The sequence below is a fragment of the Mycena indigotica genome, assembly GCF_014461135.1.
Source record: "Mycena indigotica strain 171206Taipei chromosome Unknown Mind.scaff0003, whole genome shotgun sequence".
Classification (NCBI taxonomy): Eukaryota; Fungi; Basidiomycota; class Agaricomycetes; order Agaricales; family Mycenaceae; genus Mycena; species Mycena indigotica.
This window is the reverse complement of record NW_023503002.1, coordinates 5109238-5132413: the sequence shown is the minus strand read 5'-3', so window position 1 is coordinate 5132413 and position 23176 is coordinate 5109238. Positions and strand designations below refer to the sequence as shown.

The following is a 23176-nucleotide window of genomic DNA, read 5'->3' as shown; positions in this document are numbered from 1 at the left end:
ATTGGTAGGATGATAGTAGACTATCCTGTGGAACTATATCAAGTTAGATCATGACATTATATGCATGCTAAGCCAAGATATCAGCAAAATGCTCATCAACTCAGTATTCAGTCATACTTGGCAGTCAATAGATTGATGTGATGGTACTAGATAAGATAGGTGGATGAATGAAATAGTGATAGGATGGTTTACCCTCCAAATGAGGTCCCTCCAAGCCTTATCCACCCAGGCTAGCTAGAGATCCAAGGTTATCTTTCAGGGTTGATGGAGATCAAATACCACTGATAAGTGAATATGTTGCGTTCTCAGTATCATATGCACTTGTGATTGGTAATCAATTCATTTATTTCCCTCAAGTAGTTATGGAGATAGATGTTTATTAGTTATACATCAGTTATTGGTTGGCTAGTGCTGATGCAAGTAATCATCTGCCACTATAGGTCACTTAGTGAAAGTTGTCCATATAGATAAAATGTACAACTTTGATTTTTGTGACGATCTGTGACATTTCTCATGATTATACTGTCAAAGGGTAAAAACTTCCTTATTTGGAAATTTGTCAGGTCATCACAGGTCTTGTAACTAGTGCAAGTGAATATACATGGACATTTCCTATTGAGGACCATGTGTCACACAGGTCACATAGCCATATGTGACGGAGCACTATTACTGTACTGTTCCTAGAATTATTGACAATTATCCACAGCATGTAGTGACTGACAACTTGCACCAGATATGACTTATAGGCTCTCCAAGGTCTTAGTACTTGTATTTATTCATACCTCTCCTCAATGATTATTCATTTATATGGGAACCGAAAAATTCACTGTGGCTTATCAGTGTTATTCTAGCAGGTTGTCACTGACAATTCTCAGTATCCGGTGGGCTAAACAGGTGGATGATGACTCCGAGGTATTCGATTGACAGTTTTTCGGAAGTCGCACTTCTCTGCTCGGAGGTACAGCTTATGCTCTCGGAGTCGGCACAAGACTTCCTGGACGATCTGTCGGTGTTTCCGGAGGTCGGAATGGGCGATCAGGATGTTGTCCAGGTGGATCATGACGTCTCCGGAGAGGATGAGATCCTGGAAAATGTCATTCATCATCGTTTGGAACGTCGCGGGAGAGTTTGTCAGGCCGAAATACATCACCAAGGGCTCGAACAGGCCTCGGTTAGTCCGGAAAGCCGCTTTCCACTCGTCACCTTCCTTGATCCGGACGTTGTTGAAGCCCCAACGGACGTCGAGTTTGGTGAAGTAACGAGCGCCTTTGAGCCGGTTGATGAGGTCGTTGATCAGCGGAAGGGGGTACCGGTTTTTGACAGTCATCGCGTTGAGAGCACGGTAGTCCTGGACGAAGCGGAGTCCTCCGTCCTTCTTCTTGACGAAGAAGACCGGAGACGCCATCGGAGACTTGGAGGGGCGAATCCGGCCCGTCGAAAGCCCTTCCTCGATGAACGCGTCGAGCTCGCGTTGCTCGAGGGGCGAGATGGGGTACACCTTGCAGTTGGTGGGCTTAGCGTCGGGGACAAGCTCAATGGCGTGGTCCCAGGCTCTCCGCTCCGGTAGCGTGTCGAAGGACTCCTTGTTGAAGACGTCCTGGAACTCCTTAGCCCAGTCCGGGATCTCGGAGGGCGGTGGGGCGGAGTTCTTGGCGAAGGCTTCGGCCAGACGCTGTGAGACGGTGCTACCTGCGCGTATCTCCCTCTGAGGGACGGAACGAGGTGTAGAAGATGCGGTCACCATCTTCGAGCTGGTCATCTTCGTCATCCGAGTCCGAGTCCGGCGTCAGATCAGGCAGGTCGGAATCGAGACCGGAATCGGAATCGTCTCCGTCCTCAGGGCCAGAGAGGTCCACAGTGCAAACCGAGGGGAACGGGCCGGAGCGGAGACGCTTCTGAAGCGACCGGAGTCGCCGCAGCTCGGTCCGTTCGACGCGCTCTTCCTCACGGCAGGTCGAGCAATTGCGGGGGCACCGTGTCATCTTGACCTCCTTGGTTTCCCAATTGATCTCTGGGTTATGTTTCCGCAACCAGGAATACCCCAGGATGAGGTCTTGCTTGCCAAGATGGGTGACGGCCAGTTGAACTCGTTCGGCATGGCCCTTGTAGCGCAGGACCAAGTCCGCGATCTGTTTGATGGAGCCAGCGTCATTGGGGGTGCCATCGACATTGAAAACCGGAATCGGCTGATCGAGGGTGCGGACCGGAATGCCATTCCGAGCAACATAGTTCGTGTCAATGAAGTCGGAGGTGGCACCACAGTCGACAAGCCCAGAGAGTGAGAGCTTCAGCGCTGGTGGTGGACTCAAGCTCCAACGGGAGGTGGAGGGAGTTTGCCCCAGGGGCAGCGGCAACAGTGTACTGCTTGGGCAGTTTCTTTTCCCAGGCAGTGAGGCGGCGAAGGACGATGACCGGAGTCGCGGGCGGAGTCGGAGACGGAGTCGAGGCGGGGGCAGGAGAGGGTGTGTCTTTCGTTTCGGGCTCATTGTAGGGCAAGGAACTGCATTCATCATACAAAGAGGCAAAACGATTTATAGACGCGAACGAGGGCACACCAGTCACTCGTCGCGGGGACAAAATCCTCTCCAGCCATCGACTCCGCTGCCGTCTCCGGCAGGGCAGCTGTGTCCGTGTAGCGGGCGATCAACTCCGCTAACATCTCGTCTCCGAGTTGTTGGATCACCTCGTCGAGGATGTCCATTGAGCGGACATCCGCGGGAGGGGGCAATCCCGGCGAGATGGTTTGGGTCGCCGCACCTGAAGCAGGCGCGGCGAGGGGCACCCCGAGCCCTGGTGCGATCCAACTCCATTGGGACGGGAGCTGGAGGCGCCGGAGCGGGGGCGCGGGCCGCGGGTGGCACGACCGGAGCCACCGGGCGGAAGGGGGCCGGAGCCGGGATGCGGTTGACCGGAAACGGAGTCCGAATCAAACCACCAGGCGTCTTGGGGGCGGCTGACTTGATCAGCTTGGCCCGGACCAGGGCCTCATATTGACGGAAGGCCCGGGTGCGCCAGCTAAGGTAATCCCGGAGGTCCGGGGGGTCGTTCGAGGACGTGATTCCGTTGTTGATCAAGGGGTCAAGTCCGTGGCGGAACTTGGTCACCTTGACCAGCGCGTCTTCGAATCCGGCGAGGTCCATCAGGTCCTCGAGTCGTCGGTGTACTGGTAGACATCCTTTGTGCCCATGTGATAGGCGGAAGTCTCCAGCTTGGAGAGAGCGTGATCTTGCTCGTTCTCCTCAACGAACCGGAGTCGAAACTCGGAAACGAACGAGCCCCAGGACGGAAACGGAAACGGGGCTTTGCTTCCGTGGCGCTCCGCCCATTGCTGAGCGGGTCCTTCTGCCATAAACGACATGGCATAGCGGACGGCCTTTTCCTCGCTCGCCTCTCCGTTGACCACGAAGGCCTCAGGGGCAAGGCGGGCGCCGTTGAAGGTGAACGGGGGGTTTGGTCGCAAGACCAATTTTGAGGCGAGGTTGATGTCGCCAAAAAGGGCTTCGGAGTCGCCCTGGACCGGAGTCGGAGTCGGAATCGACGTCTCCGGGCGATGGTGTTTGGGGTCCGCCAGCATTATTAGCGGCGGCAGCGGCAGCGGAAGCCTGGTTGGTGAGTAAAGCAAGGGCCTCAGTTAGGCTATCGATTTTCGCCTCGAGTGAGTCCAGCCGGGCGTCTGCGGTAGGAGTGACTCCGGACGGCATGACGGGTGCGGGGACCACAGGAGTAGAGGAGGAGGGGACAAGTGGCAGGGGCGGTGACGAGGGCGGAACGGACTCGTACTCCGAGCCTGAGTCAGCGCCGAACCTGGCAATCTTGTCCGGTTGATCCCGTAGAGAGTTTCTTCTGCTGTAAGGGCAACCCCGGAGGCCTGATATCAAGGTCCTAGCAGGGGAGGATCCAAAGCGTGAACATTGGTAAGCAAATACAAATGAAGCTGACCTAGCAGGGGAGGATCCAAAGAGAAGAAACTCTAAGGGTCCGCCTGCTAGGGAGCTGACTATATACTGCTTGTCCGTAGCTGCCGCTGTCGGGCACAGAAGGCTTGGGCGGCGTCGCAGGCAAGGTCCCAGGGCGACCGTTGGGAGGGCGTTGACGGATCGGTGATTGTGCGGGCGAGATGGAGGGCCGGACCGGGAGGCGGAACCGGAGTCGGACCGGAATCGGAGGCGTGTCTGAGGGGCCGAAAGGGAGGTTCCCCTGACACCCCCTGGGACACTCCCCCCCTACCCCATGTCCGTGATAAGGATCTTGGGACCCCCTTTGCCTGTTTGCATGAGAAATCTTACCTGGTTTTAGGGGTGATCAAACATCCTTTTGGACTAGTTTCACTATGAAGACTTGTCACACTACTGTCAAGGTAAGGCTATGCAACAAGACATATACATTTGATAGGAATAGTGACAAGTGGGGATGTCATCAGGGCGATAATTGGATCAAAAGGGATAGGTGTGTGGTAGGAATCAACAGGGTGTGATAATATGCCAGTTTATATCAATACATAAAACAATATTCGTGATACCCTGGATCATATAAGTGAATGTTATACAAAAACTATGTAAGGGCAACCCCAGAGGCCTGATGTCAAGGTTCTAGCAGGGGAGGATCCAAAGGAGTGAATAGAAGTAAGCAAATACAAAGGAAGCTGACCTGGCAGGGGGGGATCCAAAGAGAAGAAACTCTAAGGGTCCGCCTGCTAGGGAGCTGACTATATACTGCTCATCCGTAGCTGCCGCTGTCAGGCATGGAAGGCCTGGGTGGCATCGCAGACAAGGTCCCAGGGCGACCGTTGGGAGGGCGTTGATGGATGGGTGATTGTACGCGTGAGATGGAGTGCCGGACCGGAGTTGGAACCGGAGTCGGACCGGAATCGGAATCGTCTCTGAGGGGCCGAAAGGGGGGGGGGGTTCCCGTGACAGGCTTGACACAGTGATCAAAACTATTGTTTGACACATCAATAATATATATTATGAACCACAATCCCCATCAAAATTAAAGCAATATAAAGGTGAAGATGAATAAAGAAAGAATAAGATCATGGTAAAACATAAGGACTAGGAACACCTAGATTTCTAGGCTACCACTAAGTATTCTAGCTATTCCTGGAACCTTTAGGCTAAATATTACCACTATGGCTCCTTATTCAAGCTCAAAAACAGTGGCATATTATTATTACCCCAATTTGTTAGATATGAGGGTGATTAGTTATATATAATAGCAGTTTGTTTCCTATTTCTAATATATTAGGTACACTTAGTACTGGCCCTGATTTTTGATCTATATGGTCTTACAGCCTATGATATACTTGGTGTATTTCTTTGCTACAAGTCATAGAGACACATTTATTAGCCACAACATTGTAGAGGGCCTTAAGTTAAGTCCAATCTGATGACTTAATGTTTGCCTCAATTTCTTACTAATCAAGTGTACTTTCCTGTAGTTTTGGTTGTCAGCTTACCAAGTTGTGAAACTACACATGTTTATTTGTACTTAGTATTAGGGGAACTCCCCCTTCAGACCTCTCAGCCCCTTTGGACCACCACTCTGGGCACTCTGCTCCACCGCCCTCCACCCTCTGGCCGCCGCTCCACCTCACCACCCTCCATGGCCCCCCTTGCCCGCACTATCACCAATCTGTCAACACCCTTCCAATGGTCACCTGGGGAAGTTGGGACAAGGCTTGTGACACCACACAGGCCCTCTGGTCAGAGCAATGATCATCCTTGGTGTCAGACCCGCAGTATATAGTCAGCAGCCTACCAGGTGGACACTTAGAGTTTCTTCTCTTTGGATCCTCCCCTGCTAGGACCTTGTCACAGATAAGACCCGGCCTATTCACTCCGGGCGCTGGTGTCGTGCCACCGCGGGCCCGTAACACGCAGCATGTGACGACAGTAAACATGCGCCCCAGTCGGAGGAACGGACACGTGGGAAGCACTACCTGTTTAGCCCACAAAACACTGTGAGTTATCAGCGGGCCAGCGGTAACCCGCTGGGGTGCCATTGACAATCAGAACATGCACTGAGGTGAATAATTGCTGGTGAGAGGGGTGAATAAAGTCGAACTCTAAGGCAAAATTAAATGTAGATTTTATTACCAGCTTTGATAGCATGATGAGGTCATATGATAAGCGATCGTGGGAATATATTACCTGATATGGTAAGGGGACGGGGGGGAGGGGGGTCCCCAGAAGGCCCTTAAAAAACTTTTCGATGCTATATCTGTTTTTTAAAGGATTTTTTTTTAAATTTCAATGAAGATAATAATGATTGAACAAAATAGTGACCTTCATTGATTAGAAAAAAAGGTTTAAAGAATGTCAAATAGATAGGAAGGAAATCTAACCAGAAAAATGTTTCTCGGATTGTAGAGAAAAAGGGTGCATATGTGGGAAAAATGGAAGATATCTGGGCATAAGAGGCCTTTTTGTATCACAATGTTGATTCTTGTTGGTCTGATAAGATTGCTGTTCTACTTATTGTGTCTTTTTAAATCCATTTTTCCCAACAAATAAAAATGTCCTTTTTTGGGTCATTACTTATTATCCGCGTAGGGTGACTAGGGTCCCCGATGACAACACTGACGACAATGACCCTGGAGGGGATGATAACGAGGACGACTTCATCCTGCATGCACAGGAGGTGGATAGGGAGGACGAGGTGCCGGTATCGGACAATTCGGATCCGGAGGAAGTGTGACAGAGGCCGTGACCGAGGCTGTGATTTCCCTTTGGGGATAATCGTCCTTGTCACTAACCACGATGAAGGCGCTCACGCAAAGTGCGTCCCTGCCATCCTGTCTGACGTGAAATCTCACTGGACATGTAGAGCTGTGTAATTTGCTCTCCACCGCACCATCCACTACGGTGCGTTTGCGGTGGAAGAACGAGCATGAAGCTTTCGGGAGCTTTGTGGCCTTCCTCGACAAGGAAGATGACGGCGACGACGAGCCGATACTTTCCAGACAAGGACACAGTCAGTCCCAAGCCTATATCAGCGCTCTGCCGACAGAACTTCTCGGCCACATCTTCATAGAGGTCTGCCGCGCCATGGTCCCGAATGTCCTCGCCTTCGACCCGTCGCACGGGTATTTCGGCCCGCATTTCTGGAACTTTCAATGCAGCTACGTGTGCGTCCACTGGCGTCAAGTGGCCCTCAGTACCCCACAGCTCTGGGCCTTCATTGACTTTTCGACTCCGAGACGAACCAAGCTTTGCTTTCGCCGTGCGAAGGCAACTCCGCTTGTCATAGCTTGCCGCATTCTACCGTATTTGGTGCCGCGGAAACGTCGCCACGCGAAGGCGGCGCTTGAGGGCCGTCTTTGGCTGGTGCTCGAGCGCGGGAGGAAGCAGGTCAAGGAAATTCGTCTCCGTGGCTCCTGGATTCATACATACGTTTCGTATACTTTGCGGCATCGCTCGGGCTTCCCGCTCCTCACCGAGATGGTCCTCGATATTCAGATGGACAACACCTATGCATCTAAGACACAATTCCCGCCGCAATCGCCTCCAACAAACCCGCTCTTACACACGCTCGATACTGGAGGGAATGTGGGCGACATCGCTCAGTTTGGACAGACTTTGTGCGCGCTTCGCATTGCGTGGGACCCCAATGCCGAAGGCGATCTGCTGCACGTCCTTTCCGCCTGCAGCCGCCTGCAAACGCTGACCGTCCACGCATCCTCGCGCCATCAATCGCCGCCCCTCCGCATCCCCGCCAGACCGACACTCCTCCCTTGTCTTCTTTCGATTGACATCACAGAGGACGGGTTGGCCCCGTCTGCCGCTATGCTACTTTTGAATAACATCTCCCTCCCGCGGCTAGCCTCCTGTCGTGTCAAATTTCGGGACAATCCGCCAGACGCCGAACACATCAGGAGCATTCTCGCCACCCACTTCCATGATGCGGCTCCCACAGCCCAGACCATAATTGCGGATCCCGACGCGCAGTACACCCTCCGGTTCTCCCTCGCGTTCCGCTTCTGTGCGAGTCTGGATCCGGCTCTGGCCGGGCCCCGCGAACTAGCGCTCTCGTGGGTTCGTGAGTCCCGTCCGAGTCGTGACCCCACCGCGCAGGTCGCGTTCGCCGCCGCGTGGAGCGCCGTTGACACGCTCTCCCTTTCCCTGGGCGCCGAGGACCATATGGCGGAAGGTCCTCGACCCTGGGTCCATGCCAAGTTTGCGGCAGTTGACGATTGTGTTGCGCACAGAGGCATTGGATATGGGAACAGAGGACTGGGCGCGACTGCTTGATGTGGTTGGCAGGTCCATGGATCGAAGGTCATGGTGGCACTGGTAGACTCCGACATGAACGGGAGGGTCTTGGGCAAATTTGGAGGCCAGTCGTACGTCACATCCGATTAAGACAGTGAGATATGTATAACAGTATAAGTACCACATGAACAGTTCTCGAGCTCACAAGCGTGGCACGATATTTCAAGCGTTACTTCAGCTGCAGGCCATCCAACAGAGTCTCTGTAGTGTCTTGACCAGGAGGGCAGATGCAGCTCTTTTTCGACGAGATTGGGGAGCTACCAGTCGCCGCCCGTCACCGTCGGGAAGGAAAGTGTTGACAAATTGATAGCCGAGTCACACTTGCCGTCATCGAATCATGATGTGGCACAGCCTCCCGATTTTTGGCTTCTCACTCCATGTCGTTCGCCAGCAACGAATACATGGATTCCGCAAACAGCTCACGCGGGAACAAGGGTATTCAATTGGGTGAACTGCAGGATCGTCGACCGTCTTCCTTGACGGCTTTGCTGGTGCGTCCGCAGCGAGTGCGTTGTGTCATTGACGATGAGTGGCAGACTGCTTTCACACAGGGCCATAAGCGGATATACTTAGACCAGGCTTCGTTAGATGGGCAAGGTGCGATGCATCATTCACGAAGTTAGATTGTTGCTGACAGCCTTTTCATATATTCAGCGAAGAAACGGACAGTCTCAGGCTCCTTCCTCATCCATCCACTCATTCCATGCCCTCTCACAGACCCACTCCTTCACTCCCTCTCGTTCTCCTCTCTCTGTCTCCCATTCTCTACCCTTCTGTTTATGCGGCCACCAATACGACCTTCGACGACGCGCACCCGAGCTTTGCTTTCTCCTCGCACTGGAAGGCCGTCTCGCCTGCCTTCCCGTGCACCGGCTGCCTCACACAGCCCGACCCCGCCCAGACGTTAGACGGGACATGGCACGATGGGAATGTTTTCGCGACCGCGACGGACGTGCGCTGGGGCTCGTTCACCTTCACCGGTGCGTGATAACACTGGTCCTTGAACTGTGATGACGTTGGGCAGGCCACGCAGTGTATATATACGGCATTGACGAGCTCAACTCGGAGCCGGACATCGTCTTTACACTTGACGGTGCGGCGGCAGGCACGCACCACTACGCGGGGCCAGGGGCCGGGACAGTCTACCATGCACTTTATTTCGCCAGGACGGGTCTGAGCGAGGAGACACATACCGTGTCATGGGAACTGCGGTATAACACGGCGTCCGGGGTCGACCAGCAGGTTGCGCTGTTCGACTATGCAATGGTGACGACTGGGGCGGAGGCGGGCGGCGGGGGCGGAAGTGGAAGTGGAAGTGTTGGTGGGGCGGAGGCGGGCGGCGGGGGCGGAAGTGGAAGTGGAAGTGTTGGTGGGGGCGGAGACGAGACATCAACTCCTACAAAGCCAGAAGAGTCGGTATCTGCGGGGAGCGGAAGCGGGCAGTCTCTCGCGTTCGTGACTACTAGTATTCTTTGCAGTTGACGTTTGCTGATGTCAACCGTCCAGGAACCACTCAGCAACGCCGGTGACTTCTGTGGACCCCCGATCCAGCACAAAAGCTGGGCTGAATCCGGGGCTGAGGTGCGTCTCTGTTGCGGCAACATCCCCTTCTACTCACGCTGGTAGCGCTTCCACCAATATCGGGCAGAAGTCACTCCCGTCGACCGCAATTCCCCCATCCCTACCTTCCAATCCCGAGTCTGCCGCCTGTGTAGGGCGTAACCGGCTGGGGACGATACTAGGCACCATATTCGGTGTTATCGTCCTCATCGCGCTGCTACTGGGACTCTTCCTCAGGCGCCGGTTTCAGAAGAAGAACAAGACATCGGCCCCGCCTCCTGTTGAATCGTTTCTCGCCGAGGCAGTGCGGGACGAACCGCGTTGGGAGTGGGAGAAAGGTCGGTTTCATTCGGGTACGGTATCATACTGAATGGCAGCGCTAATAAGCCGCCTAGGGCCGTCCCGCGGCTTATCGCTCATGCGGGTCTCCCTACCAGCCTCCCCTCTCGCAATTTCGCCCTCTACCGTAACCATGGGCAGCGGCGTTTTCTCGAATACGCCATCGTCGCAGTCCCCGCCAGCGCCAGCAATTACGGTGCCGCCCGCCATGGCACATGTACAGACAGAGCGGGAACGTCTGCTGGAGGCACGTGTGGCCGAACTGGAAGGGGATATGCAGCGATATCGCGATGGCAATGGGGAAGTGGAGCGGGAAGAGCAGCCGCCGCCGTATATGGGCCGTGTGTCCCAGTAGCAATGCGCGCATAGGTATTATTAACAGGCACGTTTCATTCGGCTCATGGCTTATGTCTGTTGTCGAGAGAGAAAAAATCAAAAAAAATCAAAGAGAAAAAGAGGGGGAAATGGGAAAAATCATACCAATATTGAGTAGTATCTTGTGTACCCTGTGGCAATGAATTCCGGGCCTAAATATGCCCCTACGGAGCACCCGAGAGCTCGAAAGTCCGAAATATCAAACAGCGCGTTAAGCCGCCTGATCCCAAATATCAAACCTATCTCTTTTAGGACGACTGCCGAAAAGAGATAGGCCCCAGCCAATGAGAATCAAACGTTCGACGGCTGATCGGAGGTTCTGTCCGAGGCCGCGTTGATCACCGTTCGTTGCCACTCGCGTCGACCCTCGAGGACAACACGTCCATGTCTGCTGTTGCCAATGGGCTCACTAACCGCCCTCCGCCATCTTGTCTCACCTCCAGCCTTGCTGCTGCCGCCAATCGACTCTCCTGCCAGCTCACACCTTAACCACGATGCGCGAAGACTTGACGATGGATGCCGCTGAAGGTTTGCCACGAGCTGGGCTACTTTGGAAGCTTCAGCATACTCAGGTCGATTGTCTGTGAGGCTCAGACTCCGTTTTTGGTGCGTCTGCGACATCTTTCATGCATTTTTCATTCGACTGACGCTGTCTTTGGCCCACAGCTTCAAATAATAAGGCCTCGCGCTGCCAACAACGCCTCATTGACACCACCCAGCGACCTCCTCTACCCTCCCACGTCCTCAACTGCCTTCAAGAATCCCTTCACGCTCGCGGTCCACCTCGAATATTGTTTGAAGAACGCGCTTCTCGGTAAGACCAATTCGCGCCGCTGGGAATCGACAATCGGTGGGAACGGTTGCAAACGGTCGCAAGAACTGCTTTTCGCTGGCGACAACTGGTCTAGTACTGTATATCTGGTGCGTTCATCTTGCTCTTTCACGTTTATTCCGCTAACACACATTCAGATTTGCTTGTACCTAGTTTACTCCCTCAATACATCGATTTTACTTCAAGCTCTACGTGCGCGATATCGTTTACGTGTCGCCGCATCAGTCCCAAGCTCGCGATGGTCCGCACGCATGAAATGCTCACAACCCTCCCTTCCCCTTCCTTTTCCTCGACAATTGTACTCATAGCCACATCGAGCGGCAGCGCAAGGAGCGCAACGGCGTTTCTGTCTCTTCACTGGAGCAGAACTTGCTGCCTTCACCTCCGTGCGAGCCTTCTTGGTAAGGCGTGCCTCCTCCATCCAGTCGTAGTCATCATCCAGTGGTGGTGGCGATTCAAAAGCGAGAACTGTCTGATGCAGCTCGAGTGGGGGTTCAGGCTCATGAGCATCAACGGTTGGAGGCTCCATGGTGGGCATAGCAGCTATCGCATCAACAATGGTGTGTTGAACGCTTGATCGTGCACGCATTACTGTTGGATTGAACGCAAGAGCGTGCACACTGACTTGAGCTATAATGAGGTGAGTAGTGAGCGCAGAAAGGCAAAGGCACGTACACTTTGTGAAGTCTAAATCAGTTGGCTCATGCATGATAGCAGGTAGTACAACTGCTTTGCGTGCTGGGTCACTGAGCAGCTCGTGGATGGGCTGAAGGGCAGTGACATTCTCGCCCAAATGCAGTGTTGCACGAGTCATCTTCCACTGGAGCGACTTTTTATGGTGGCGTTCAAGTTGCTCCGGCAGCTTGAAGTACAGTCGTTTCTCAGCAGCAAGCTCTGTTGGTGGCTGGGTAACAACACGTCGGTTCCAGAACTTTGCCAACGCTGCATAGTCTGTAGCCTTGTAGATCTGCTCTGGGGATGTAGGTGTGTTGGAGGGAATGAACGAAGCAATGTTTTCAATGAAGAATTCGAACTCGCGGCGAGTATGGACTGGGACAACGGCAGCAGTGGTACGTTGGCGTGTTTGGAGGTACCGATAAAGGTTGACAGGCTTTGTAGAAAGTTGAGTGAGCGCGAAGGAGGGTGTGTCGTTGTGATGTGATGCTGCAAGCACATTGACCGGGGGTAGGATTGGAATTTCATGTTCATTGGCGATGGCGGCAGTAATGGGGATGATGCCAAATGTTTCTGAGGTTGCAATTCGTGTCGCAAGCAGCTTCGGCTCAGGGAAGGTTGGCTTGACCTCAAGTCTGATGGCAGTTTCCACAATATCGTCCAGGAGCCAAATGTCAAAATGGTTATTCCAGCGTGTTCCAGTACGATTGTAATGCCCAATCTTGTAGAAATAGTTTTAGACTGAAAAAATTTAACAATTATATGCTCACCCGTCGGTTTCTGCGCATGAACCAATTGGCTAGGATTGCTTCAGTGAGTGCAAGAGATGCATGAAGTGAGCCAAAAATACGCCGAATCTGCTTGTGAACACCACCCTCAACTGAATTGGTCCCGCGAACAGTCCGATAGAGGTTCAAACCATCCTTGTCACGGCCAATCCAGTAATAAAGTGCAAGACCAGGCAGGTCGGAGAGAAAACCAAGTCGAGCAGTCTCGATAAGTGCTGCAGCTTGTTTCTGAGCATCTTTGGAGAAAAATGGTTTGCCGTCGGCATCACGAACATCCTGGAAGCAGGCAAAAAGAACAAGCAGATCGCGCACCAGCTTTTCTGGTGATGGGATGTATCGTCGAATGCGTCGATGAAGGGCTGCTTTTCGTGCACGAATCGCATACTCCCAACTGATACCCTTTTTTGCCAAAATTGCACGTACTTTTGCCTCGTCCTCAGCGTCACGGATAAAGATAGTCTCGCTGAAGAGGTGGGCAAATTCCTTGAAGGCTGGATGCTTTTTTGAAAGCAGACGGAGTAAACGATCCATAAAATGGTATGCGTCGTCGAGGATTCGGCTGGCAAGTGTCTGGGACGTATGAGGCTGATTGATGATATCTTGGGCGTGTTGAATTGAGTCCCGCAGCATTTGTTCAAGATTATCAGCAGTCACTTCGGGTAAAGAGCCCTACAGGAAATCAGCTGCTATAGAAAAGCAATATAATAACATACCATGAGATCATCATTGTCGGTATCTTCTTCTTCAACATGCTCGACAACCATCTGCTCATTTTCAATAGCAGCCAAAACCTCGTCCCGACGTGTTGGTGCCTCAGACGCAAGCTGTTCAGCAACTGATGGAATGGTAATTGGTGCAGGAATGCCCAAATCAGGGTCTGATGATGGCTCGGTAGCAGGATGAGGAGGGTCGACCGCGCGACTGTGAAGTGTACGTGTCTGGACAACCGCATAGCCACCATTAATGCTCAGCCACTCGAGTGTCTGGTGATGCTTAGCAATAATGTAGCCAGGCACAAACAGCTTTATAAGCTTGATGACCGAGTACATCTTGGTCACCTTTACCACTCCCACAGTATTTGGTACGACAAGCTGCCCATTGTGCGAAGCAAGTTCTCCCCATGCCAGTGTCTTGTTGCTGATAACAAGTGCGACCGGCTGGCCTGCACGTAACTGAGCAGGCTGGAGCAGAATACCGACAGACCCAAGCATCATCAATGAGCATTGTATAGACCATGCACAATCGACTTGGGCAGCAAGTTCAGCAGTCCGTGAGGTTGGGGGAGGAAGTGGTTGATCAAGTCGCTGTTTGAGAACAGCACCACACAATGTTGGAAGTGAGCAGTTTGGATCAGTTGCGACTCCCTTTAATTTAGCAAGTTTACCAAGATCGACAAGAGTTGATGATGGGATGGTTATAGTCCAGGTTGACATTAGGCGCTGCGTAGAGACAGTAATACCATGGCCAAATTTGACAATACGAGGATGGGTAAGGACTGAAATGAGGGAGGGAGGAGGCCGCAGAAGAAGTACGGCCTGACAAGTAAGTCAGCACAGTGGTTAATAGCAAAGATAGGATAAGCGTACATCAAGAACCAAGATTCGAGATTGAGTACGGATAAGAATAGTGCGAATGTGGTTATTTTCCAACTCAAGTGAGAGTGCAAGGTAAATAGAGTCACTTGGTGGGAGAGAACGGATAATCTCATCACAGAGTGTGTCAATCCGGTCTGGCGAGCTGGCATAAACAGGCTCCATTGATGTCGCAAATGCTGGAAGATCACGAAAAGGGTCAATAATAATGTGCTCAACATTGTGTTTGAGCGATGGAGTTATGCGTTCATGCCATGCTCGTTCAGCTAGAAGGAATGAGACAGGCGAAATTAATGACCAATTCAATATACACACCCCGCGGGTTATCACAGTACAATAGCTCCGTTGGCTTATGCCCATGGCGGGGAAGCTCATTCTTGAGACGGTCATACATCTCTTCCAATGGTGCAAAACCTTGTGTCAATGTGAGGCCATAGAAGCGGACTTCCTCATCAGTGTTGACAGCATCATACAAAGCTGTATGGATTGGTTCTCCACCTGGAAGCCGGCCTTGGTGGTCGACAGTCTGAAAATGATTAATATTTGTGAGAACGGTGAGAAAAGAAAGTACTTTAAAGGTGTGGTCAGCTTTAATGATTGTTGCAGAGAGCGAAGACATGATACGGTCCATGTACAAGCGGCAAGATGAGAACCACGCAATAAAAATACTCTTGAGGTACTTTGTGGAAGGCGCATACCCAGCAAAGCCCAGGGCGTCACGGAAGGGAGAGAATGGAGGAATACGTGGGCCACGTAGTCCATAATGGAGAGCAGCATGGAGGTACATAGACTCGAGGCGGCTATGCTGGAGGTACTTTAGCTCACGCACCATTTTCGAAAATGGATCCGGGCCGAACCGACCCGCAAACATGATTTTCATCATATCCATTTGCGAACGGTCAATGGCTGAACGGTGGCTTATAACAACTGAGAAAAGTCAGAATGTAGAATTAGACCAACAACAAGCAAACAAACCAGGGAAGCGGTCCTGAACAAACTTTGGCAGTTGACCCAGAATCCATGGATCACTGCCCTGGTACGTCTTGCCGCAGCCCCGGGTGTTTCCTTCACGATGAGGGCAGTAATGGCGCTTGGTAAGGAGGAAATAGTCGGAGCCAGACGTTGTACAGACACGACGTGCAATTGGCTTTGTGTTCCAGCCTATTTAATTGTAGTCAGTTTGAGTAAACGAGCGAATTGAGTAAGAGACACAGACTATGCTTATTCAGAAACTCCCCACATTCACAGGTAAAGTGGTCTGGACGGCCAGGGAGGTAGTCCGGAAGCCAAACGAAAATCGGAAGGCGATACAATGCATCGGGAGCATATATCTCAGTTGTCGCGGCCTTTCGTAATGCGAAAATGGGATCTTTTGGATAAATCCACAGTTGTTCATCACGGTAGACTTGTGGTGAATGGTTGTCGGCAGTCTCCTTCTTGAGTTTTTCAAGCGTCGATTGCAGCCACTGCTCGTTCACAGAGTCTACAGCAACTTCTGCTTCATCCTGCTCCGCCTCTAACCCGTCCTCATCGTCCTCGTCACCCCCATCATTCTCATCATCCAACAACGCAGCTCCATCATCCCCCTCCTCTTGGTTGTCGAGAACCTCGTTGTAGATGCGTTCAGACACCAGTTTTGGTGTATCGGCGGCATGCAGGTCTTCGTGAATGCGTGCGATTGCGTTGTGGGCTGGAACATTGGTTGAATCGTCTGTAAGATAGAATATTAGTTGTATAGAAGCTCAGAGTATCAATAACACGCACCTGGATTGCTCTCAGCATCCATCTCGTCATTTCCTTGCGGTGCACTTGTTTGCCAGAAGTTCGCGATGCCACGCATGGCAGTCTTGAAGCCGGTGAGAAGTTTGGTGGGAGCCTTTCGTTTGGCAGTGGATTGTGGCAGAGTCGAGCTCAAAGAGGTCGGCAGGGGAGGTGGAGGTGGTGCTGATGGCGCTGAGACGGTAGGTTTCGATTTAGGCTTGTTTTTTGAGCCTTTAGGGCGGCCAGCACGTTCGCGAAACCCACCACGGCCCTTTTTGGCTGAAGTCGTGTCGTCTGCCATTCGTAGAAGCCTCAGATGACCGCGCGATGGCGGGAAGCAAGCAAGAAGCACCTTCGTCAGCGTGAGAGATGGATGACGAATCTCGGGCGGGAACGGAGCGGTGGAATATCAATCAACTGTCATGGCTTATCCCTTTTCGGCGATAAGCCAACAACAGCCATGGCTTATGAGCCTTTCATTCAGCATGTAGTCCATTTTTATTGACTTCGAATTCAATAGGATGTCTACTATGCTATGCGACGCAGCTAACATATCTTGGAGTCACTGGTCACTGGTGACGTCGTGTTGGCGCAGCACTAGTGCCAATGGTGAGGTCATTGATCTCTGTGCGGTAAGCCCCGTCAGCTACCCGCTTCCCTCTGATTCGTGGCCGTATATCCTCTTGGCGCGTCGTATATCCCGACAGCGCACCGACCAAGACACAAACTGACTCTGGCGAACGGGCGTTGGTGTCTCTGCCAATAGAGCGATATAGTTCGGACTCGGATGACGCACCACTGGCATCGCCGCCTCGTGTCTGGGACTCCACTCCACAACTCGCAAATTTGGAAGAGCGATGGGGGGAAAGATAAAAGCAGCTCCCTGGTCGGTCGCTCGCCACATACCCCACCTCTCATAAGCCCTCATATTTGTTCTTTGCTTTCTTCTATGACTGCATACTACTCTCCTTCCACGGCCCGTGCTGAACAGCGCAAACTGCGAGCGGGCGTTGCCGACTGGGCGGAGGATGTGTCGCGCAGTACGCCTTCGACTCACCGGCAATCTCGGGACCGCAGCGCGACGATACACTCTCATATTCATTCCCCGCGCCACCACGACACATCGACGCTCTCCCCTGACGACTCTATGTCCCAGGTTGCCAGCAGCCGCCACACCCGCTCCCACACCCGCTCTTCTCACTCGCGCAGCGACGACTCCCCCCGGCGGCGGCATACGACTGGCTCGCGATACTACTCCCGGACCGTCTCTCCCCCCGGGCCGGCGACGTCGTACCCACCCGCACATGTCCACGCTCCCGTTCCCTCGGCCTACGTCGTCCATCCCGCACGCGGGCACTCTCCGCCCCGTGTCGACTTCGTTGTACGTTCCAATTCGTCTTGCCCTCGAGCAACGAATCACTGATGCAAAATCCCCAGTACCCCCCGCAAATTGTCCCCGTTCCGCACCCGGTCCAGATTGTCGAGTCGCCCGTCATCTATTCTCCGTCGGTGTCGCCGAGCTCCTCGCGGCGCAGCAGGGGCTCAGTGTTCTCGCGGATATTCGGGCAGGGGAAAGCCAAGAGGAGGCGCAGCAGGAGCGTCAGCGTCGAAAGCTATCGATACTAGTATTAGTGTCTGAAACTGTATGTTTTACAATATGCATGTGGTTTGACAATTGCGGAGGAGGGCTAAGGCTTGAACCCCAAACACAATACAATGCAATGCAATACTCACTCAATATATTGGGTTTTGGTGTATGTGCATGGAAAGTAATTAGTTGGAGCCTTAAGCAGGGCTAGCAAGCTCCGCGACGCTAACCTCCAACAGCAGTTGTAGCCGCCGCACCCGAGGACACCGCCAGCGTGGAAATCGGCGTCATGCGCAGCGTGCCGCCCGTGACCACCGCGCCGGGCACGGTGAAGAGCGGGACTGGCGTCTTGTCTGGCGCGATGAGCGGGAGCACTGCGGATGAAAGTCAGCACCTCCTGATAAGTAGTAAAAGACGCGTAAAATGTAGACATACCGCAGTATGCGCGTCTGATTCGTTCGTCAGCCGCGCCATCGGCGGTAAGAGGGGACGACGCACCCGGTAACCAGATTCGTGCACGCCTCATTGACCTGCGGGTTGAGTGTGCGGAAGTCGGACAGCGTGATCGCGTCTGTGCGTTGTCAGCAGTCAGCGCAGGAATGTATCATCTGGTGTGTGCGCACTGGCCAGGAGGAGTCGCGGGCAGAAGTCCCCCGACTGGACAGTGTACCACCGGCTGCACGAGCTGGTAGCACCGTCAGATGTGGGCCCAGGTGGAGCACTAGATGAGCGGTTGGCGATGATTATGCTCCGAGAAGAAGAAGGAGAACACACACATTGTGGCCGTTGGACTCTGCGTAGGGACGGCGCTGCCACCGTCATTACTCAGCGCAGGGAATCCTCCTGGGGGACTAGGAATCCAAAATCATCGGTGAGAAATGGAATAGGGATATGGACACGCACCCCATACAGATACGCATGTTCGCACTACTGCGCCTCCCCGGCCCGAGCTTACAAATCCCATCCAGCGTCGGATTCCACGCAACGAGCTGCGAGACCGTGATCTTCGCCGGCAGGCCCCCGCCGAAATTGTTGATGTCCTGCACGGCGTCCGCGCAGCTCTCTGTGCTGCCCATAATATACGTCGTGCACGGCTTGGGCACGCAGAGGCGCGAATTCTGGCTCACACCTTGGAGGCACGCGGCGGGCGTGATCCACGGGTTGAGCGTCATGATGTCGAGGTAGCTGAGCGAGAACTGCGTCGCGATCGCGTCGCAGGTCATGGTCTTGCTGAGCACGACGTTGATGTTCGGCGCCAGGCACGGCGGGGTGACTGGCCCGGGCGGGCCCGGAAGGGAGCTGCTCCCGCGAGTATAGGCCGGGACGAGAGCGCGCGGGGTGGTGTTATATCGCGAGTAGCCGCTAGCAGAAATGATTGGCGCGACGGAGAGGAAATTGGAGTAGAAACGCACGTGCCGCAGTCGCCGAGGATGTCCTGGAACTCGGCATACTGTGCCGGGGAATATTCCAGCGGGTCAGAAAGCGTCGTCTTGATCGTCTGCAGCACACAGGACGAGCACTCAGCGTCGCGCCCGCCAGGGATGTCCGCCCATTCCGTCAGATCAAACCCAGAAAAGTCTCCGTGAAGTGCAGCCATCGCAATGGGACACTGTGTTGATATATCCCTAGAGCGCTGTCAGTGGAGTCGTTCGGAGATAACGGTACGCAACTCGTCCTTCAGGCAGCGCGCGTTGTACGGCCCGAGAATGAGGTCGACGGCGAGGCTAGCTAGGACGGTAGCGCGTTAATAATTAAGCCGGATTCACGAAGGGTATACCGACCTACGTGGGTGGACCCATTTGGTCCCGGCCACGCGTACCCCGCACACGCACTGGCAACGGCGCTGCGGTACGACTGCAGAGCGGTTTTGCACGCAGTAGTGCAAATGGTGTCGACGGAAAGCGCGTTGGCGTAGACGCTGTACTGGACACTTGGGTCACAACCAATCGTTGCTGTCAGCGCCGAAGCACACGACGACGATGGCGCAGGGGAGGTCGGGAGCTGCGCGGAGGTGTAGAACTGGAAGGTCGCGAGAGCTTGGACACTGGCGTTTGGCGCTGCGACTGCGACGAGAGGCTGGTGGGCAGCCAAAGGGGAAGCGGAGGATGGGCTGGCTCCCTCAAGGTTCTTGAAGTGCTGGTATGTCGAAGGCCGAGCGAGAACAGCAGGGAAAGGCAGCCCGAGAAGGTAGGCGACGATGCGTAGATGCATGGCCGACTTGAGTACCGGATGGCAGCTTGGTTGGCGTTATGAGGGCACCAATATTGTGGTGCCCAAGTTGTTATTGCTTAGCCACGCAGTGCGTATGATAAAGCATTCCGCTGACAGTCTGTCTCCGGGTTTGTTCCCCCTGGTCGCTACGCGCCAGGTGCAGCATCTGCATTCAGTTGCGGGAACACGGGCGCTCATCTCCGTGGGCGTGGGACCAGAATGGAAGCTCGCAAGAAGCGCCGTGGGTGGGGTGTGTGTTGGTGCTGGGTGGAAGCCGCAAGAAAAGGTGCTGACGTGGCCGTGTGACGCATGACAGTCACAATGATGATCGGCTAATCTTTTGCCAGCGAACCACCACATGCGCCAGACGTGCCGCTCGTCGCTCGCTCGCTCGTCTAGGGTGACTAGCAAGTGAATAGGATTGGCGCTAGTCTCCCATCGCGCCATCCCAGTCATCGCGCCAATCCAGAATGTCTGCCACTGCCAACGCGACCCGAAGGCACAGGCACGCTCGATCTGTCATTCGGCCCGTCACTGTCGCTGTCGCCCGGTTCTCGGCTCCGGAGATTGCAAATCAGCCAACCGACATCGTGAGTCTCGAGGAATAAAGACAACGGCTCGGCTCACGACGCGCTCGTCAAGGCTGCTTGCACCCCACCTGCTGCCGCCATGAAACTCCGCCCTCTCACCGCGCTATCCATTGTTCTCTTCTCTGCCGCGAGTCTGACTGCGGCCATATCGCAGGACCCCAATCCAGCCCCTGTCGGTGGCAACCGCGACCCCGATCTTGACAAACGGGTCTTCACCTGCTGTGCGTCTCAAACCACTTTTCTAAGTCTGCACACCACTAATTTCATCGCAGTGACGACGGACCAGACCGCCCTCAAGCGCCGTGTAGGCTATTACCAAGGCTGGGCCGCCTCGCGCACTTGCATGTCCTTCCAGCCTGAGCAAATCCCCGCCGGCAGCCTCACGCACATCAACTTCGCCTCCGCACTCATCGACTCGACCTTCAAGATCTCGCAGATGTCCGCCGGCGACACGGGCCTGTGGAGCCGCGTCGTGTCGCTGAAGAACGACAACCCCGGCCTCAAGGTCTACCTCTCCGTTGGTTCGTACCGGCTCTTGTCTCTGAGACTCTGACTTTGTTCAACTCACAATTCCTCAACAGGTGGCTGGACGTTCAACAACCCGCGCACAGCCCATGTATTCTCGAATCTTGTGGGCTCCCTCGCCAACACGAACACGTTCATTACTTCGGCCATCTCTGTCCTGTATGCCTACGGCTTCGATGGGCTCGACATCGATTGGAATGTAGGCCCTCGTCCTCTGGTACTGCGCTGTACTGACCACCCCAGTATCCGGGTGCCCCTGATCGCGGTGGTGTCGCCGCGGACAAGGCCAACTATGTCACCTTTATGACCGCCCTCAAGGTACCGTGTAGGTTATGGGCTCATTCATTGTGCTCATGATTTCGACAGCCCGCACTTGCCGCCCGGGGCTATGGACTCACCTTGTCCGTCTCCCCGCTCCCTTGCGTCTTGCGTCTGAACTGAAATTTATATAGCACTGCACCGATCAATCAGTATTACCTGCAGTATTTCGATCTTCCGAACCTGCTGCTGGTAAGCTTCTCATAGATGTTCTGAGTAAAGCTAATGATGTTTAAATTTATAGCATGCCGACTGGGTCAATGTATGTTTGCTAACTTTTATCCTATGTCATCCTTATATTTGACAACTGATGATAGCTCGCCGCCTATGATCTCCATGGTTTGTGCTTCAATATGCTTGAAATTTTCTTCCCACATCAGGCATTTAGGCTACTATGATGGCATAGATGTGAGTGCACCAGCATGTATTTTTTCTCTTATTTTTTAATGATCTTTGACAGTTCAACTTTGGGTATGGTCCATCCTTATTGTTTGTTTTATCATTGCACTTACCTGAGCCAGCGCCAACATCCGAGCACATGCCAACTGTATGCACATTGACTCACCACAACTTCTTGTTCCTAATCCTCCTTATAGTAACAGACATCAACACTACTTTACAGACATTCTGGCCACAAGGAATTGACCCAAGTCAGATTGTTCTTGGAATGTATGTATCAACATTCCTGCTGGTTATTAATGGTTATCTCAGTAGTTCCCCAGGGCATTCTATGGTAGCTTCTTTCACCTAGATTACACAGCCTCCATGCTCAGAGTATTTCGTTAGGCCGCTCTTTCTCTCTTGCAGATCCAGATTGCTCTCTAGCTGGAGAATGCCTCTTTGTTTCAGGCGGCGATGCTGGTGAATGCAGTGCCAATTCAGGCACATTGATGTTCTCTGAGATTCAAAATATCCTGGCTAGTAGTGGCAACTGGGCAGATCTTGATCTAGATGCAGGTGTAGCATCAATCAAGTTCCAAGAGTATGTTTCAGTATCAACATTCCATACTTTTCTAACACATATGTAGTGATCAATGGGTCAGTGTGGAGACTGCAGAATGTGGGTTTCGAGAGGTTATAAGCATATCAAGAACTAAAATATCTATCAGCATTTGCTATGAAGATTGCATTGTAGGTCTTATAACCCTTTGATAAGCTTCCTCTGATACAGAGCCAGTGCTAACTCTCTATGTCTTGGTGGATCTATGATCTGGAGTGTGGACCAGGTAAATAGTATCATATTCATCGTGTTTAGCACTAAATTCAGTCTCCAGGATGATAATTCCTATAGGTATAAGTTTCACTCTAGACTAGAGTGCACACCTTGATTCTGCATCCAGTGCTATCACTGCTTTATACTCTCCGGCCCCAGTCATCTCAACACCAGCTGTGCCATCCTTCTCACAGTGCTATACAACAGGATGTGGTGCCACCAGTGTCAGTGTATCCTCTCCTGTCAAGTAGCTTTGCTGATGGGGCTTAAACACTAGTGTAATCCAGGTTTCAGGGCAAGCACTACAAATTATAGCCCCACAGATGGAGTTTGCCCAATCAATAGTCCTGCAATGGTCTGCTGCCCAAGACCTTATCTTCCTGGTGAATGCCGCAGTATGAATCGTGTTCTTTTATCTGGAAATTAGCTGATCTAGTATGGCAGAGGGTGGCTTTACAAATCAAGTTACCTCCTGCAATCCTCAATGCAACTCAAATGAGATTCTGGTTGGAAAAGATGTCTTTGGTCCAAGTACCTCA

The 23176-nt window shown here is 53.0% G+C and overlaps 5 protein-coding genes across 5 annotated transcripts; 3 read left to right on the top strand and 2 right to left on the bottom strand.

Moving 5' to 3' along the window:
* Positions 1 to 6749: 6749 nt before the first annotated feature.
* Positions 6750 to 8249, top strand: MIND_00397800 (F-box domain-containing protein; the record flags this gene model as incomplete). Its single annotated transcript, XM_037360806.1, has 2 exons — positions 6750 to 6777; positions 6826 to 8249. The coding sequence occupies exons 1-2, from the start codon at positions 6759 to 6761 to the stop codon at positions 8247 to 8249; spliced, it is 1443 nt and encodes a 480-aa protein (XP_037223691.1). The 5' UTR covers positions 6750 to 6758.
* A 724-nt stretch (positions 8250 to 8973) lies between these two features.
* On the top strand, positions 8974 to 10524 carry MIND_00397700 (uncharacterized protein; the record flags this gene model as incomplete). Its single annotated transcript, XM_037360805.1, has 5 exons — positions 8974 to 9250; positions 9295 to 9721; positions 9777 to 9851; positions 9897 to 10168; positions 10226 to 10524. 5 exons carry the CDS (start codon positions 8974 to 8976, stop codon positions 10522 to 10524), a joined length of 1350 nt encoding a protein of 449 aa, XP_037223690.1.
* Positions 10525 to 11557: 1033 nt separating this feature from the next.
* MIND_00397600 (uncharacterized protein) lies at positions 11558 to 16523 on the bottom strand (the record flags this gene model as incomplete). The annotated part of the gene is made up of 10 exons (XM_037360804.1): positions 16196 to 16523; positions 15648 to 16142; positions 15407 to 15592; positions 15003 to 15358; positions 14747 to 14957; positions 14426 to 14697; positions 13553 to 14374; positions 12822 to 13508; positions 12052 to 12772; positions 11558 to 12006 (listed from the first exon to the last, which is right to left on the bottom strand). The coding sequence occupies exons 1-10, from the start codon at positions 16491 to 16493 to the stop codon at positions 11558 to 11560; spliced, it is 4497 nt and encodes a 1498-aa protein (XP_037223689.1). The 5' UTR covers positions 16494 to 16523.
* A 438-nt stretch (positions 16524 to 16961) lies between these two features.
* Positions 16962 to 17818, top strand: MIND_00397500 (uncharacterized protein; the record flags this gene model as incomplete). The annotated part of the gene is made up of 2 exons (XM_037360803.1): positions 16962 to 17573; positions 17630 to 17818. The coding sequence occupies exons 1-2, from the start codon at positions 16980 to 16982 to the stop codon at positions 17816 to 17818; spliced, it is 783 nt and encodes a 260-aa protein (XP_037223688.1). The 5' UTR covers positions 16962 to 16979.
* Positions 17819 to 18005: 187 nt separating this feature from the next.
* MIND_00397400 (Carbohydrate-binding module family 50 protein) lies at positions 18006 to 19991 on the bottom strand (the record flags this gene model as incomplete). Its single annotated transcript, XM_037360802.1, has 9 exons — positions 18006 to 18154; positions 18216 to 18229; positions 18279 to 18351; positions 18404 to 18501; positions 18557 to 18631; positions 18684 to 19142; positions 19193 to 19405; positions 19451 to 19508; positions 19562 to 19991. The coding sequence occupies 9 exons, from the start codon at positions 19989 to 19991 to the stop codon at positions 18006 to 18008; spliced, it is 1569 nt and encodes a 522-aa protein (XP_037223687.1).
* Between the last annotated feature and the right edge of the window lie 3185 nt (positions 19992 to 23176).